The sequence below is a fragment of the Talpa occidentalis genome, unplaced genomic scaffold, assembly GCF_014898055.3.
Source record: "Talpa occidentalis isolate TD23 unplaced genomic scaffold, MPIMG_talOcc4v2.1 talOcc4.9, whole genome shotgun sequence".
Taxonomy (NCBI): Eukaryota; Metazoa; Chordata; class Mammalia; order Eulipotyphla; family Talpidae; genus Talpa; species Talpa occidentalis.
In genome coordinates, this window is record NW_023605305.1 from 104,976,099 (window position 1) to 104,994,841 (window position 18,743).

At 38.1% G+C, this 18,743-nt stretch overlaps 1 protein-coding gene across 3 annotated transcripts in view; it reads left to right on the forward strand.

Annotated features, from left to right (window-relative positions):
- Positions 1–18,743, forward strand: part of NTNG1 (netrin G1) — a 306,079-nt gene that overhangs the window by 237,135 nt on the left and 50,201 nt on the right. The window contains exon 6 of one of the 3 annotated variants that reach the window (XM_054691178.1): positions 17,955–18,122. The exons of the other annotated variants lie outside the window; for them this stretch is intronic. Within the exon in view, the coding sequence (XP_054547153.1) occupies positions 17,955–18,122 (168 nt within the window). The remainder of the gene's footprint in view (positions 1–17,954; positions 18,123–18,743) is intronic. 3 annotated transcript variants of the gene reach the window in all.

Here is an 18,743-nt window from a genome sequence, read left to right on the forward strand (position 1 = left end):
CATCTCATCCAGACACCTCCACCCCATACCCCATCTCTGAGCATCAGCAGATGTTAACCTTTTACACACTGAATCGGGAAATACCAGTCTTGTTTTGCTTTGTTTTATTTTGAAATCAGTGGTGACCTGAAAGGATGCTTTGTTATGCCTTTGGAAAATGTATGAACCTTTATTATCAGGGACCTAGGAAAATTTGACTCTTTAATACTTACCCAACCCCTTGAATAAATAATGTAACTGATCGCTCCCTGCCTTCTCTGTGCCTCTGGCTCTTCTGCTAGGAGTGCAATGGGTGTTTCCTTAGATTTTTTCAGTGAACAGGTGGCAAGAGTTTCCAGGAGTCAGCCAATATCACACACAGCTAGCTTGCCTATTGCCTGGCTTCAAGGTCAAGAGATTTATGATAAAACCATCAAGCATGATTGTATCTTCTGAGCTGCTTTAATGGCATTTACACATTCCTTCTTTGTGGGCTCATAAGGTGCTCAAGGAGTATACTGGTGGATTCCTTTCCTTTCCAACGGGCAAGAATTCACTCATAGATGATTCACTGCCCATTCTAGAGGGCACAGGAATGATGTTTCCAAGGTATAAGCCATAAAAGAGGGGGCTTCTTGGATTTTTAACTAAGCTTGGGTCTTTGCAGGGCTTTTCCCTTTATTCAAAGATGGAAGCAATAAACATAATCCTGCTAGATGCCTAGGAAGATGCCATTATAACATGCAACACCCATGAGACTCCAATGAACAAAGCATATCTCAAGGAAAATGAATGATGCATGTTATCTGCATAAATTATTGATGTATGTTACTATAAGTTGACATACATATGCTATATACACAATGACTAAAGACTCCAGAGCCCTAATAGATTTCAGTACAGATCTCAAGCTGTCAATGCCTGTATTAAGGTTCAAATGCATGGACAGAGTGGTCATCCTTTCCGATCATCTGCTAAAAATGTTTTGGAAACCAATTTCCCATTAAGGTCATTTGTACATGCTGTTGTCTCTCTATTAGCAAATAGGTTTCCCAGTTATCCTAAAGGTAGTTGACATAAAACTTAGCCATTTTGATGTGCTTTGGCCATGCTGAAAAAATACTGGTGATACTGTCAGCAATTAATGAATCCCAAAATAGATCTGTAGCCATTTGAGCTTTATGATCTCTGTTTCACTTTACCTGATGTGGTAACAATTCATTAGGTTTCATTTATTTAATCAAATGTATCAGGTACTTTTAAGTAAACATTTACAATTTTATCCAAGTGAACATTTGTTGATGCTGATGATCCAAATTGATAGTTGGTTGGATGCGGGTGTTTTCATTAAAGTGATAAACTAATCATTACTGTCTAACATATATTATCTCAGCCTTAGGCCTGAAAAGCAAGCGATTTTACTAATTATGTTAAACAGCATGATATAAAGAACATAATTAGACAAATAATAATTGGCCTAATGTGCAAATGGCTTTGTGTGGGTGACCATCACATAAAAAGCAGATGACAGATAAGAGTCAGAGGTGATAGGTAGATCATCCAGTGATAAGAAAGATCACAACACAAAAGACCATTCTTTAAAACTTGGAATTCTTAAGTCAATAAATTTTTCTTAAAATAGCAACGAGAGAGATGAAAACATTTTGTGAACCTGACTATACAATTCTGCCTTAAGTTACTTTCAGATGACTGACATGACTATATATAAAGCATAAAATATTGATGAAGGTATGGGACTGCTCCCTTCTCTCTGATTTATTTAATGTGAAATAATAGTTCACTTAAGAAAAATACTGTTTTCCTGCATTCTCGTATAATGAGCATTGTCTTTAGCACAGAGTTAAAAATTCATCTCTAATTTGATTTAATTGCAAGACTATTAAACAAGGCAAGTGCTACCTGCAGGGGTCCATCAGTCTGTTGAGAAAGCCCAGAGATGTTTTCATACTTGAAAACATTTGATGCCAGTTGGAGACCTTGTAAAAGTTGCTTTCCGTACAGCATCCAAATATTTTTGTTTCAGTACCGATTGACTGTAGAAACCTGGATCGTGAGGAAAATAACAAGGTTAATCATTTCCCACCCAAGGGTTATTAGTAATCGCGTGCATGCTATCCAGAGAACTGCAGGGTTTGTTTATTTTTCCCCTTTGCTTTAATACTTCTAAATCCTCAAAATAAAAGTTTCATTTAAATTGCCCTTTAACTAATTAGGTTTTCTAGAATGAGTGGGAAAAAAAATGATCAGACTAGCGTAGCTATATAGCAATTGCATGGTGCGCTACATTAATTTTGTACTGTTTGCTGATGTTCTTGAAGGAAAGCTCAGGCCCCAGGTGAAATGCCTTCAGGACTTTGTTCTTCATGTATCCAGATCCTCATCACAGATCCATTTCATATTCGTGTAACTAGCATTTCACATTCATGAAACCTCTGTGGTTATCCTAAAATTGAATGAACATTAGGACATAGCTGCTTCTTTAATCCTGAAGACTAAATCCAGCATTCCCATGAAGGAAGGGAAAAGGAGGTTTAGCAATCTTGATTGACAAAATTTCCCACCTTACGCAAATTGATTTTATATATATATGGTAAACTTTTTATATATGTGGTAAACTCTTCCCAGACTAATATCTAAATTCTGAAAGTGTAAAACCAGTTTTTAAGTGTGAGCTAATATCTGTGATTTTGTTAATTATCTCTACATGGGGCATCTGGAAATTCCTTGCACGAACAAAGATTTGCCAAGATCTCCAAAATGTCCTCTGATGAATTTTCAAATTGTGTGGATTTCAATTGAAGACTTCTTGGAGTGTGAACACAGTCAACTAACTGTTGTACTTCCTGAGAAGAATTAGACAGAACTTTTGCTTGGGACTGAAGGGAGATGTGCCCAAATGTCTACAGAACTACAATTTGCAAATGGTGAATCACAGAATCAGGATGGCTGAGTTACTTGCTCAGGAAGGCCCATCTGAGTCCAAAGGCTACGCATCTAATATTAACCCCAAGTTACACAGGTGGAAAGAGGAAAACTCTAGACTTGCCACCTTCTGTTCCTTCCAATCCACTCTGCTTCCCCTTAGGCCTTTTGGATCCATTTCTAGGTTGGGAACTTTTGTGTCGATTTCCTGGTACCTCACTATGCTGTCCACAGACTTCCCAGCATGGTGTATAGGGAGAGGAGGTAGGAAACTAGGAACTTTGCCCACATCAAATATGCCCTCCCGCTATACCAAACATCCCTGATGTGCTGAGGAAGAGGGTCAGTATATATTGATGTATATAGGGTCAGTATATAGTTGATGTCAGACATATTAAGAAACCTGGGACAGTTTGTGAAATTAGCTATGCAAGAGATGAAATGACATATAAAAATCCACATTTTTTAATAAGATAATCACTTATAGTGAAATCAAATTCTATGTGTCATCTCAAGGACAGACTTGCCACTATCATATCATTAAACTGTCCCTTCCCCATCTGGTAATGGTGCTGTATTTCTGAGAGTAGGCAGCCCACTGCGAAGATGGTAGGATTACCTCCAAAGCCCTAGGGATTTCTTCTGGGAAGTGTTAGAGTTTCTATTGATTCCTTTTCAGTCATCAATTATGTTGTTTCCAGATTCCCTGAGGAACAACAGTGGTAACTAAATAAACCCAAGGGAACCCTGTGACTTTGACTCCACCCGATATTCTCCTTATACATCCCAGAAAGAAGGACTTAATGAGGACTCGCTAACATCTGTCAGCAGTGGCTTTTCTTATCCATGGTGGTGCCCTGTTCCCCAATATATTTTAAAACCCCAAAATAGATGTAATATTTATTAAAGAACATAAACAATTCACCCAACTTCACCACTCTACAGACAAAGCACCTAAAACTTAACTGAATTGTCCAAGTTATCATCAGATAATCACCAAGGCAGGATTTCAGCTCAATATCCAGTTTCCCAGCTAGGTTTCTACATTTGCCGTGATGTAGAAATTCTGCTTATCATTTAATCCAATTGTTAAATCATGAAATATTTGAAATGTGGCAGAACACCTTAGAAAGCAATGGATGGCATTTCTAGTAATTTCTGAACTCCCGTTTGGTTTTCACTCGGACAGTTGAAAGGTGCATAGTCCAAATATCCAGCGATGTACTTTTCCTTATGTAGTGAAGTCGTAACCCCTAGATTCCCCAAAGGGCATGTGCCTCAGCCCAACTGGCTTCATCCTGTGAACTTTAGTTTGGGCCTGCTGGGACATGACAGGGTCCCTGGAGAGATGGAGCCTAACAGTTGAGAGAAACCTTAGCCCTCTTTTAGCTCAGCGCCTTTACCTCACAGATAGGGAAGCTGAAGGCTAGAGAAATTAACAGCCTGGCCTAGATCCCTCATCTTCTGCCTCTAATACCCTTTGCCTGTAACAAACCACTACTCTAAGACCTTCGTATCAACCCAGAGATATCCCTTAGTTGATTGTGAAAAAAATGACATTAATAGGTTTTGCAATAGTTCATTTAAAAAGGCAATGCAGGGCCTCCCCGGTGGCGCAGCGGTTGAGCACTGGGTTGCAAAGCTGCCCGCAGCCTCTGCAGCGCCGGTTCGATCCCCGGCTGCTCCCCGGCCACCAGAGGAGAGTCCCACATGGCGCGCAGACCTCTCCTGCCGCCCGCTGCTCCCCTCAGCAGTGTACTTCGGTCCTTCTGCCTGCTCTGCTCCCCGCTCTGGCTCTGGTGAATTCTCTCACCCTCCCGCACTTCTGACTGTACCCAGTGCTTGTATGCATGTATGTATCAATCAATCAATCAATCTTTAAAAAAAAATTTAAGATAAGATATTTAATTTTTTTAAAGATTTATTTATTTATTTATACAAGCACTGGGTACAGTCAGAAGTACAGGAGGGTGAGAGAATTCACCAGAGCCAGAGCAGGGAGCAGAACAGGCAGATGGATCAAAGTCACTGCTGAGGGGAGCAGCAGGCGCGGCAGGAGAGGTCTGCGCGCCATGTGGGACCCTCACTGGCAGCCAGGGTTCAAACCGGCACTGCAGAGGCTGCTGACAGATTTGCAGCCCAGTGCTCAAACACTGCGCCTCCAGGGGAGGCCCTGAGATACTAAATTTTAAAAATCTCATAACAACCAAATTTTAAAATGTGTATGCACCGACAGTAATGTACTGTAAGAGTCCTACAGGGACCACAAATGTCCATATCTACTTTTTCAGGATACTTTTTTTTTCCTCCCAAGGGAAAGACATAGCACATAAAATTTTGTTTCACTGGAAGTATATAAATAATATTAAGATTTTTTTACATGGTGATTACCTGTAGTTCTGACTTTTAATTTTTCAGGAAGGTTAGCTATCCCACATAATGAAATTATTTGGGAATAAAAATGTCTAATCATATTCCTAGGCAAATTCCTATATTAATTTTTTAAAAGATTTATTTATTTATTTATACAAGCACTGGGCACAGTCAGAAGCACAGGAGGGTGAAAGAATTCACCAGAGCCAGAGCAGGGAACAGAACAGGCAGACTGATGAAGTACACTGCTGAGGGGGAGGCAGGAGAGGTCTGCGCGCCATGTGGGACCCTCACCTGGTGGCGGGGGATCGAACCAGTGCTGCAGAGGCTGCGGGCAGCTTTGCAACGCAGCGCGCAACTGCTGCGCCACAGGGGAGGCCCCCTATATTAATTTTTTATATATAGGAAGATCCTTATAATGGATCCTCAGCATCCTGAGGGGGAAAAAAAACACTAGAAAATAGCTCTACTAAAATGTAGGGACAAATAAATATTTAATATATTAGAATATAGAATAAAATTTAATTTATGAAGTCAGTTTTCAGATCAAACTTCTAAATTGATCTGTTATAAAATATTTGTCTTCACTTAAATTTCTTGGCAAAGTTTACTTACCAAACAGTAAATATGCTATTACTTTCACTTTATCAAAACACCTCTCTTTTATCTTTAAACTTAACAAACGTCACCCCCACTGATGCCCTGTCCTTCTCTGCTACAGGAAAAAGATGGAGAGAACCATTTCAACAAAATAAGATTGTCTTAATTTAGTGCTAATCAGCATATATTTTATATAAAACCGTGCCAATGGCTTGAATTTTTTCTAAATAAACAATTTAGAATATGAATTAAATGCAAATTCAGTTTTTCAAAACTTATTGTCACAGTTCAGATAGGTTTATTTTGTTAATTTAATATCTACTCAGTATAAAATGCTCAAGTGAAAATAGTCAATAACTTGCATATTTGCCTACATAGTACTCAGTATCTATTTACATAGTAGCAACTGGCGGCAGATATAAAAAAAATGCTATATTTTTATTCATAAACTTTGACAGATACAGTAATACCAATATTAAGATTTCCTTTGCTCTGATGCATATATGTACATGTGTGTAAACAAACACACAGAATAACGGTGGGTCAGCTTTTCTAACATATATTAAAAAGCCATAGCGATAGTGAAAATTCCATGTCATGTAAAAATGTTTTCACTATAATCGAATTATGGAGGAAAAAATCTGATCATAACTGTTGACACTAACTTAGCCACTTGATATCAATTATTTAATTATTAGGTATTTACTGAGGCCTTCTGCAAGTCTTTGCCCTTCCACCAAGAGATCTAACTTAATTAGGAAGACAAGAAATAGAACTATGATATTTAAACTAGCAATGTTCCAGTTCAGGCCTATTCACACATATATCAGTGAGAAATCAGGGACTTGGGGCAGCAGTGGATGGTCCCCGAAGTACATAAAAAAGATGTGTTTCTGGGGGGCCTCCCTGGTGGCACAAGGGGTTAATAAGACTTAATCTATGAAGCAATCTGCAGCCACTGCAGTGCGAGTTCTATCCCCGGCCACGGAGCTACCCACATGGAGCAGCAGACCTCTCCTGAGTGATCCACTGCTCCCCTCAGCAGTGTATTTCAGTAGATCCAGCTGTTCTATTTCCCACTCCGTCTCTGGTGAATCGTCTCACTTCCCACACCTCTGGCCTGTACCCCTAGTTCTTGTATGCATAAATAAATAAATCTGAAAAAAAAAAAAGTTGTGGTTCTGAACTGATATCCATGGATGGTAGGGTTTGGGCCATAAAGTGACTTCTGCATCATATCCTAAATCTGGCTGTTCTGCTCTTCCAGCTTTGTATTTTACACTAGTGTATAAGAGATAGAATCAATTCTTAAGTTAATGATGCTTTTAATTATTCCTAGACTAGAAACAATAACTCTAGCAATCGCTATTGAACTGAAAACATATACTCCTCTCTACATCCAAGCCTTAGATTTGATAGGAAGTACTTTGGACTAGACTCCTGAAACCAGCACTGCCAGTAACCCCTCTTTTTTCTTCCCTGAGTAATCGCATACATGAAAATAGGAGATAAATTCACTTCTTTTCAGAGATAATGGCTCACACTTAAAACATACCCCAAAGAATCTCTCACAAAAGACTAATGCAACTAGTTCATATCTGTAAATATAAATTGTGGAGAATGGAATCCTCAAGTGAGAAATTATTTCTTTTGTGTTATCTTCTAGTTTCAGGCACCATTTTATGTAACTTTATGCACCATTTTAACAGTTTTATGAATTGCTGAAGTCCCTATTTGGTTATTTGTAACAACTCTCTATTGCAAAAGTGGATATATGACTTTGTTAGGGAAGGGGCTGTACATTTAATGTCCATTCAATGTTTTGGGAGTCATCAATTGCTTGCTCTTGAGTCATGTTTTGTTAAGTACATCACAGCCAAGTTAAAAACCAGTTTTGTGGTTCGTGTCTTTGTCCATATAATTTTCTGTTTAGACCAAATGACATTATAGCTGAAAATAACATACCCTGATTTCTCCTGATGAATGCAGATCCTTCAAAGTTTAATAGGATATGGCCGAATAATTCTTCCCTTGAGGGTTCTAACCCAAAACAAGGTAGGAGCATGTAATTCCTACTGACATGAAAACCTACATGTTTAGGGGAAAAAGTCCATATACTATTTTGAGCACTAAATAAGAGCATTATCATGAATGCCATGTCTTTGAAAGAATCATAATTCAAATCCTTTCTTCTAATATGAGAAGTGTCCCAGAAAATATTACAGTAAATAAAAGGTGTAGGAAAAAATTAGATGGTGTTGAAATTATAAGCACAGTAGAAGCCCAGAAGTCTATTGTTATCACAGTGCGGAGTAGAAATGTCTTAAAATCTTGCAAGGGGCACAACACCTTCTACTGTGTTGCTTTCACCTTTTCTCAACTAGACAAACTGGTATATCCACTGTATTGAGGTCAAGAAAAAAACTTGAAGGCAGTATCACAACCCTAACAGATCTGCTTTCTTTCACTGTGGCTGCATATTGACTAGAGGATTTGGAGCGCCCTCTCTCTCTCTCTCTCTCTCTCTCTCTCTCTCTCTCTCTCTCTCTCTCTCTCTCTCTCTCTCTCCTTCTCTCTTCCCTCTCCTTCCCCCCCCCCATATTTGGTCTGCTGGGATTGCCTCCCTTTCAATCCTTTATCAATTAATTAAAATTTACTTCTACCAGCATTAAGAGTAACCTGTTTCTGTCTGTCCTTAAAGAAGTAATTAATTTCTGACTTATAATGTCAAAAATTAAGACAGACAGCAGTGTGATTATACAAGAAGAAATAGAAATTCTCGAAACTGGGCACTAAAATTCATAAGGTACAGTGTCATATTAAATTCACATTAACATCGAGCCTATAGACGTGTATAAATAGGAATTTATTTTAATATAAAATGGTATTCTTTTGCCTCTTCTTCCTAAAAGAGAAAAGGCTCATCTTTGGCTTCCCCTTTCCTTAGTTATATACAGGATGTTCCTTTGAAACTCTAATGAATACAGATGGAGGAGGAAATGAGCAAAAGAAGGAACCAGGAAATAGCTGCTAAGCAAAACAAAATATATTAGCAATTTGTTGAGGAGTCAAATTGGAAGGGCTGCATTTGCAGTCCTTGATCAGAGTGATGAAATCGAGACTTTCCTAGATACATATATTACTAGCAAATAGAATTATCTTAATCATCTGCTCCAAATGAATTTTTTCAAGTTTCTGCATACGTATGTGGAAGGAGAAATCCAGATCAAACTTACGACCCTATTAGTGTAATTCTAGGAGGATTCAGAGGAGGGTTAGTGGCTTTATTCCTTGGTAAGTTCAATGACTGCATCTTCAGTGAAATGTCACTCAATATTTCCCACTGAATTTCATAGCTCAACAAATTATGCAAGACAGGATCTAGGACTTAATGCTTCTGCACAGTGAGTTTTGAGCTGAACAACATTATGCATTGTACAAAACCTGAAACAGACCCATTTAATTATTTTGCTCTGTTTTCTATGTCATGAGACTGAAAGATTTCAGAAATATCTTTAGTTAATGTCAGTGGTACTCTTTTAGAATGTGGCCAATGAGTTCAAATGAATTTACTTGAGAAGCAGTACAGTTGAATAAAGTACTTGAACTTGAAATTCTAGCTACAGGGTGTGGTTTCTAACAGAGGCCAGTTCTGGGCAGTTACATCTGCAACAAACATCAGCCTCTATTTTGTTTTTGCTATTTTCACAAGCAACTCTTCATGAATAATTGGAAAAAATTGCAGGCAAACTTAGAGGTAATATCTGCTAATAAAAACTTAGAGATTGATATCACTAAGGTAATAAATGCTGAGAAGACTTTTTTTTTTTTTAATGTAGACAGATCAAGGTGTCACTGATTGGCTAACCACTGTGACTATGAAGTGTGATGTGTAGTCAGTTCAACAAAATTAGCCCAACTGGTTATGTGTCGCCAAGTTCATGGTTACACAGGTAGAATCACATGGTGAGTTGACGCAATGATGTTGCTAGTTAGCTCAACATCACAACCACTATTTTAAGAGAGGTACGATAGTGGATCTTAATTTCTCTATTGTTACTGGAATAATCCCCGCATCAAGATATAAACGGTCTATTTTTTTGCCTCTGAAAATAAAGCTTCTACACTTTATTACTGATAATGTTAAACCATTTTCAGCTAAATACAAGACTTCCTTTGTAATTGAAACAAACTCCCAGGAACAAGAGATAGAAATAATTTCTTCACTTAGGGTTTCTTTTCAAGTGAGTTGATTATGTTATTACAGTTTGAACGTTTCACTATTGTTTCTAATGTGCTGTTCATTCTTTTAAATCTATCCAGTTGCTCCCAAATTAGCTTTGTCAACAGTTTCTTCTGTTCAAGTTGCAAACCACAAGAGAGGTAGGAATTCTTGGATTCATACAGTGATTTCATGGTGTTATGTGTTGTGAAACATTGCACTGTATGAATCTGGAATATCTGTGAAGTGTACCCATCAGCTTATTGGTGAGGTATGTTGACTGATACCAATTGATGCATCAAATAATACTGAGAATGTCATCTGTAAGGAAAGAAACAATGCTTCACTCAGAAATTTGACTGCTGCAAATTAAAAATGCTGCAACATTTGTTTTCTGAAAGATTAATGTGTGAATATGAATTATAGCAGGTTAGGTTCCTGTTTAGAACAGGAATGTTAGAGTATTAACATTGTTACTCATTTGCATTGAAAAGAAGGAAACCACTTACAGTGGTTTCAAGGATGCTTTTCAGGAGAAAGTTGAGTTTCCTGATGGTTCCCATTTGCCTATATAACAAATGAAACACCATAGAAATTCTACATGCAAATGTCATTTGGAATGAATTTCAACAAATACCAGTGAACATATACACTGGATTAAGTATTGGTTATAACCCTCGAATAAGTCATATTCCTTTCTTGAAATGAAAGTGAGCAGTATCTCATCGGTGACTCATGAATGACCCTTTCTTACTAGCATCTGTCATTGCAGAATGAAGATTTTTCAGGAAACATAAAGACCCCTGCTTCTATTTTCCCATTTTCCTTTCAATGTCCTATGTGACAGGTGTGTCTTGTCTTCTCCCCTTGACTGTTGGGCATATGTCATGTTTTTGTTTTTGTTTTTCTCATGAAATACCTCTTCCGAAGAAAAATATTTATAAACAAAATCTGAATTCAGCTTGAGCCACTTGGTGAAAACGACCATAATAGCTTCTCTATTCTTTATTGAATTTGGTCAAATCATTTCCAGATCTTAATCACCATTAAGTTGGTCTTTCTGGTTAGAAGATGGGATAAAAAGAAACTATTGGTATTTAAACCACATCTTTAACTTACCTCACAAGATGTTTATGTGTGTGTGTATATATATACATATATATATATTTATGTATGTATATATATATGCACATGGAACATTCAAGGTGCTTTTTAGAGGGGAATCTATTTGTAATGTGGGGAAGTAATTTCTTTATGAACAGGTAACATACTTACCTGTTTGGGTGCGTGTGCATATTATAAGGCAGTGAGTAAGGTTAAGTAGGGATGCTGTTCCTCACCTGTGATAGGCAGGTCTACACAAGAAAAGCAAGGGGGTGAAATGGAAGGAAGCAATAGGGAGTTGCACACATTGCCTGTCTTTCATGTCATGTCAAGGACACTGGCTGCACAAGAGGTCCTCTGACCTGGACTTTGAGGCTGCCTCTGACTCTCCAGGTGCTTAAGGTTCCAGCATTAATGAGGTCAGACACATCACTGGAGGTGGGAAGTCCCCAAATGAGTAGGCATCACAGAAAGGCTACGCTGTCATCAAATGACATGTATGGAAGAACCCAAAAGTTACGTAAGATTGAAAATAGAGTTGGAGGTAGGATAAGGAGCAAAAAGATCCTATAGTTTCCTCACACCCTTAGGGAGCCCCTCTGAGTCATGGTGACTCTGTTAATGTAGTAAAGGGAGAATAAATTTTAGGGTTCAAATTCATTCACCTTCTGTCTAGCAAGTCTTTCCCCCAAATCCTTTCATTGTGAGAGATTAAAATGAATTTTCACCTATTCTGGTTTTGAATGAGCTTTCCTCCTTTGGCAAAAAAATAACAATAATTTTTTTTTAAATCTACCTGTGCCACATTCAGAGTGCTTCATCTTATTTTCTATTTACACAGGTAATGGAATAATGTAATTAGAGGAAATATGGGAACAGTAAGAAAAAATATATCCAAGGGATATTTAACCCCTTCTCTGCTTACCACTAATTTCTCTTCCATTCTCTTCCTCTCTTACCTTTGACTACCCAGTTATTCTTCCCTGCCCAAGTCTTGTCCAGCCAGTCAGTCTCAGTCAGAAAGAGCTTCTAAACCGTAGAGAAAGGTTTGGGTCTATCCTGATCTAGAAGGCTGACTTTGTGTTCTCCCTCTTCTAAAGCAAGCCTGGCCCTTAATGCACTCAGTGATGCCAAGTGTCATTATCCTAATGGCCTTGTAAGATGCCAGATGAGGGATTTTGTCCCCCACATTACTTCTGGTTGTCACAGTTTGGGTATTTCTGCTGCATCTAGTAGGTGGAGGCCAGGGATGCCTCTAAATATCCTGCAAAATACAGGCCAACAAAGAATTATTTGGCCCAAAATGTCAATAGTGCCAGGTTGAGAAACCCGACCTTAGATTTTGCTTGTCGTGGCCTCATTCAAGTTGCTTTCCTGGTACAGCTTTGTTCTCAGCTTTGTTCTCATTGCCAAGGCTGGTTGTGCCACACCATGAGGTGTATCTTGGAGACCCATTAGCTTTGTTTGCCCATCAGTAATTCATTAAAACTTGTTTGAAAAGACACAGATAGTCTAAATGTAATTTGAGATCAACCATAAATCCATTGCAATTTTTAGAAGTCTGCTTTTTCTTTCTCAACTGATATGCATAGACATAAAATTAATTCTCAGCTAAAAATAATCAGTTATTTCTTGGTGTGCGGCTGTTGTTTTTCTTGATGCTTGAATCTATAGGAGAGAACCAGACTCGTGGAATGTGAATGGTGGACCAGTTAATTTAAACATAACTTTCCTCTGTGTCTTCCTCTGCTAAAAAAGTAAAAGTACCTCAGGATCATCATTAACACATCCATTCATTCATCAACATTTTGGAGGATTTAGTGTTATGCCAGGTGATTTTTAAAATTCTGTAGTTATAGCTATGAACAAAAAAACAGTCTGGATTCATATATTTACACCCAGAGTATGGGAGAGAAATTTTTTTAAATATGCTTTTCAGATACAATTAACTCTACAAAAAATGTAAACAGCATTTAAAAAGTGGGAGATATTATTTCGGATAGTGTGGTCACAGACTTTTCTTTGGGCAAAGACATAAAAATGAAATAAGGAAGCAAGTTTTAGGGAGGAGTATTCCAGACAGGGAATGGCCAGCGCAAATGCTTTGAAAGTGGTAGGCATGTTTTCAGAATAGCATGGAGATACTGTACAGAGAGTGATAGCAGCAAGCACCCAGGGAAGGCTAGGGCCACATCCACTGGGAATGAATACACTCAAACCTGACTTTTATTCTGAAGAAGATGGAAAGCCATTGGGATTATGACCAGAGGGTGCTATGACTTACTTTAGTCTTCAAAGATTTGCTCTATGTGTGGAGAAGAGACCAGGAGAGCAGTTTGGGGTCAACAGGTCAATGTAGGTGATGCAATTTTTAACTACGGGTAAGTAATTAGAGGTGATGAGATTTGGAATTTATTTTAAAAGCGTAGTCAAAAGGATTTGCTTATGGATTGATTGTTGGTGGTGAAAAAAAGAGGTGTCACGAGAACTCCAGGAATTTTGCGCTGAGCCATTGGAAAAAAGGAGTTGTTGTTTATAGAGATGAGGCTGCTTGGATGAGTTGCAGGTTTAAGAAGGTAACTTAAGAGCTCAGTTTTGAACATATTAAAATTGACTGTGTTAGAAATCCAAGTGGAGACATGAAGAGGGCAGTTGATATATGAATGTGGATGAAGTTTCATTGTCTATCAGGAGATTTGGTCCAGGCTGGAAATAACCTTTGGAAAAGGCAATGTATAGATGGTTTGAAAGCTAGGAGGCTGGAGCCTCCCTGGTGGTGCAAGAGATTAAGTCTCAGCACTGTGAATCTATCACCAGCCACTGTGGCATGACTTCAGTCCCTAGCTGGGGAGCAGACCTCTCCTGTCTCATCTGCTGCTACTCTCAGCAGTGTATTTCAGTAGATCCACCTGTTCTGCTCCCCACTCTGTCTCTGGTGAATCCTCTCACCCTCCCACACCTCTGTTCTATATCCCAGTTCTTGTATGCATAAGTAAATAAAATAAATCTTTAAAATTATGAGGCTGGTTAAAAAAATCCTGGCTTTTGGGTGAGACTAAAGAGCAAAGAGGTTCAAGGATAAGCCCTGAGATTTGAGGAGTTAGGATAAAAAGCAAAACAGAGAACAAAAAATGATGTATGAGGAAAAAGGAGAACCTGAGAGTTGTGATATAGAAGATCCTTTCCCACAGGGGAAGGATGTCCAGGCAGCCAAGGGGCCTACTGAGGCCCATTGTCTTGAACTTAAGGTGAGACTGTTTTATAAATGGTTGGAGATAAACCCCTACCACATTTTTTTTCCTGGGGTGTAGGCATAGAGAGGTAGAAGGTTGGATAGAACCATGATCACAGTTTTTCAGTAAATTATTATTAAGAATGGGAGTTAAGTGAATAAGGAGATGAGAGTATATAAAAGGGAATGATTTTAAAGATGGACTATGGTCTCTATACTTGTAAGAAAAGAAGGGAGGGCATAGCAGACAAGTAAAATGGAGGATCAAAAAAACTATTGAACTATTAATATTATCCCTTCAGGGGCTTAATATGATAATGCAGCTCAAACTATATTATCAATGATCATTAATGGATTTTGTGCCTAAATGGAAAGACTGGTTATTAAAGAGTGGTAAATTAACAGAACATCGAAAAATAATACCGCAGTCTAATAATTATATTTGAAATGTCTTGCATTAATATAGTGTGCTCATGTTTTTTCAGATAACTTTGAAACATCTTCTTCTCATTTTATTTCAATGTATCACGGCCAGAGAAGACAGCTTTATCAAAGTTTCAAAAGAGTCTTAGAAGTCTTACAGAAGCAAGTTACTATCAGCCTATTTTCTAGATTTTAAGGCATTTCAAATATCTTTTGAAATAAGTTGATAATATTGTGTGTTTATTTAAGCAGAGTTTCTCATAAAATTATGTAATTACTTATATAATTATTTAGTGATATCATTTGTTATTTAATGTTCCCTATCAGAATTAATAAATTGATTTTCAAATGAGATCCTGAAACAAATAATTCATATCATTACAGAAATGTATGCTACTCACTAAATTCAAAGAATGGTAGGTGATAGTGAGATATTTGACATGCCTGGCCATTCATGAAATGGTTCTAGAAAGCGTTGAGCTTGGATATCAACAGACACCTCTTTGTTTTGGCTTAAGTCTTGTCAGATGCCTCATGTAGTTCTAACTATTGGGCAAACTCTACATACTCCTTTAGTTACCCACAAAGAACCATGTAAGAGATCTTCTCCACCCTTACCCTCTACATTTCCCAACTTTAGGTCTTTGCACACCCTATTTCTTTCATTTGAAATAATCATTCCTTCCTCATTAAAAATAAACCCTACCTGCCCTCACAGAAGATTCAGCGTTAAATCACGGTTAAGTTAGTTTTTCCTAATTCCCCTCAAGTGAATGAACTTCTCCTTGGATCACTTTCATTCACTCCTTGGTTTTCTTAGTATCCTCTGTGTTGTTTTCTTGTTATCTGAGCACATTTGTCTTATCTAAACAAGCTCATTGACAACAAGGGTTTCTATGTGGTTCCAAAGGCTCCTAGAATGAATTGATGCAGATAAAAGATGCTTTTAGGAAAAGATGGGTTAATCACGTTAGGTGCACTTGGAGGGGAGGGGGGAGCTAAGATGATAACCACTCAGGGATATCTTCCAGATGTGGGAGAGTCTGGGAAGAACTGTTCCCACTTCCCAGGAATTCCAAGGAACTTCAAAGTCCTTGTGCAGCAATTAGATTTGGAGACTTAGGTTTCCCCCCTTGCAACAATACTCTGGGGTGGCTTCAGGCCAGAAGGATTCTCCGGTTTCAGACTCTCAACCAAGGAGGGGTCTAGAAAAATTTTAGGTTTCCTAAGGAGTTGGGAATGCTGTGACTCAAGAAGATGTGATATATTTCAGTGAAATGCTTTTTGTCTTCTAAGAGAATTTAATTTGGTCATCTATAATTGTATTACTTTTTGTCATTGTATTGTTATAAATTTGGCATGCCTTAATTACTAAATTTATGCAGGTAATTTCCTTGCTCCGTATTTCACATTGGAGTCCCAGAACAACATCCTTCTCCCAGAGTTCTCCCTCTGGTTTCACCTGTCCCCATCCCGGTCTCTACCACTAGAGCACGTATGCACAGAGACACACCTACCCTCCCATAGGAACGTGGCAGGCCGGCAGGAGCCTCCTCCTCCTCTTTGAAGCATCTGAGGTCCCCAGGGTACTGAAGACATTCCTGGATATCTTCCACTCTTCACTATTTCTACTGTTCTCATCTGCTATCCAAATTTAATTTCATCGTGGTAGGACCTTGAGCTCTGCTCTCTACGGTAGTAGCCTGCTGGCCAATAAGTGACTCCACGATGGGCAGTAATATGTTCATAAAACTAAAAAGGCTAATACCCCTTTCTTATTCTTTCTTTCTCATATTGACAATGCTTATTCTTTTTTGCCCCTGTTATCAAGTGTAATTCCTCCAAAACTTTCATCTAGGTTAAAAGAGTAATGCAGGGCCTTGCAAGGTACCTGGCATGTCGTAGACCATCTTCATAAATTCCTTACTGAATGAATGAATGAACTCAAAGAGTGACAATATGACTTCCTAGTGGGACAGAATAAAAGCCAAACTCAAAGAAGACCATTGTTAGTGTGTATAGTAGCATGGTTGACCTTTTAGCTGGGCCTCCTCCCAGTCTTTGAGAAGACAAAGTTAATTCCCCAACCTAGTCACTTCTCAGACTTTATTTTTTTTTGTCCTATTTGATCATTATTGCTACCAATCAGGGTTTTATCTTTACAGCAATTTTTTTAAGGTTGAGTTGGGTTAATGACTCCTTGCTTTGGTTGAGATGCAGCTGGGAAGACATCTAGTCATTTCCACCCTCTCGTAGCTCTGTTTACTTTTCTTCATCTCCTTGTCCAGTTCTTATCACCATCATCACTAAAGCGAAAAGGTAACTCCCATATTTGAGGGAGACAAAGGAAAAGAAGTCTAGGGATACAGTAGCTGCCTAATACAGTAGCAGATTCAGTTTGAAACTTGGAAGAAAAGGAAATCTTAAGTGCACATTTTTTCTACAATATCTCCCTGTTGCTTTTTTTTTTCCTCATAGATAAACAGACATGATTTAACTTAATGAAAGTCTTCAAAAAGTCATTTTTTCCTCTTAGCACTTGGAAAAAACAAAAGTAATTATTGAGTTGTTTATTAAATTTGCCATAATATCTGTGAAATTCTGACAAAGTTACTTTCTTGATATAAATGATAATGAGTCTAAACAAAGCAACCATGGGTGATGGCAGACTGAGGCTCCAGATGATCACATACTTCCCTCTCTTTTTAAGACTGCAGATATGAAGAGAAAATGGGGGAAGATGTACAAAGACAGTGCAAAAATTAGACTTTTGCATCAAAGGAAACCAAGCCTTCCCCAAATTTTAAAAGGTGTACACCTGCAAATGCTTCTGTTCATCTTGTCTGCCAAGAGCTAACAATTTCAGTCATGTTCTGAATGTCCAACCTTTCGATCCTGCCTGAAACAGATGCTACTGCCAGTTATGACCACCTGTTACTGCCATTTGTCATGTTGAATCCCATATATGTAATGCCATTCCACCATCTTTTCTCCACTCATCATTTCATCCGAGCATGTAGTGTGCTATTACTCTGCTACTGTATACACTTGGTATACATTTCTGTTCTTCCTTGCAAGATTGTGAATGCTTCGGCCACTCCAATCGATGCAGTTATATCGATCTGCTAAATACAGTCATTTGCGTGAGCTGTAAGCACAACACTAGAGGGCAGCACTGTGAGTTATGCAGGCTGGGCTACTTCAGAAATGCTTCTGCACAGCTGGACGATGAGAATGTATGCATAGGTCAGTTCCATTATACTTTCAGCTATTGTTCTCTGCCTCTTGAGCTATGGGGAGCTATTTAGGGTGGAAAGATGTGATTTGCACTCAACTGAGCCAGAATGAACTTTCTCAATGGAGAAAACATCCTTGTGGTAGATTTAAAATTCACTTGTGCTGGTTGAAATCCTAGTGGGAGGTATATTTTGAATCTGTGTGTTATTGTTGCTTTCGAGATGATGATCTGAAAAATCATGTTTAGCAAATGAAAAGTTTTCCTTCTCTTTTCTCCCTTTTTTTTTCATTTGTTGTTTTTATTTGCATGAAATCTCAACGTCTGATAATTTTAACCTGATCTTAAAGCCTCAAGTTGTACATTCAACTTTCAAAATGAAAACTTATTATGTGAGTTTTTTTATATAAATGAAATTAGAATACAAACTCATATATCATTGGTAATCAACAAATAATTGATTGGTTAAAAATATTGACATTTATAATTGAAAGCCACTAGCAATTGGTAATGTTTGCCTCACCTTTCCATCCATTGTAATGAAATTCCATTTATTGAATTTTTGTTGCCCCCCCAAAGAGAAGCAATTTCTCAAAACTATTCTAGGAAATTAATTTTCCTAACTTCCAAGA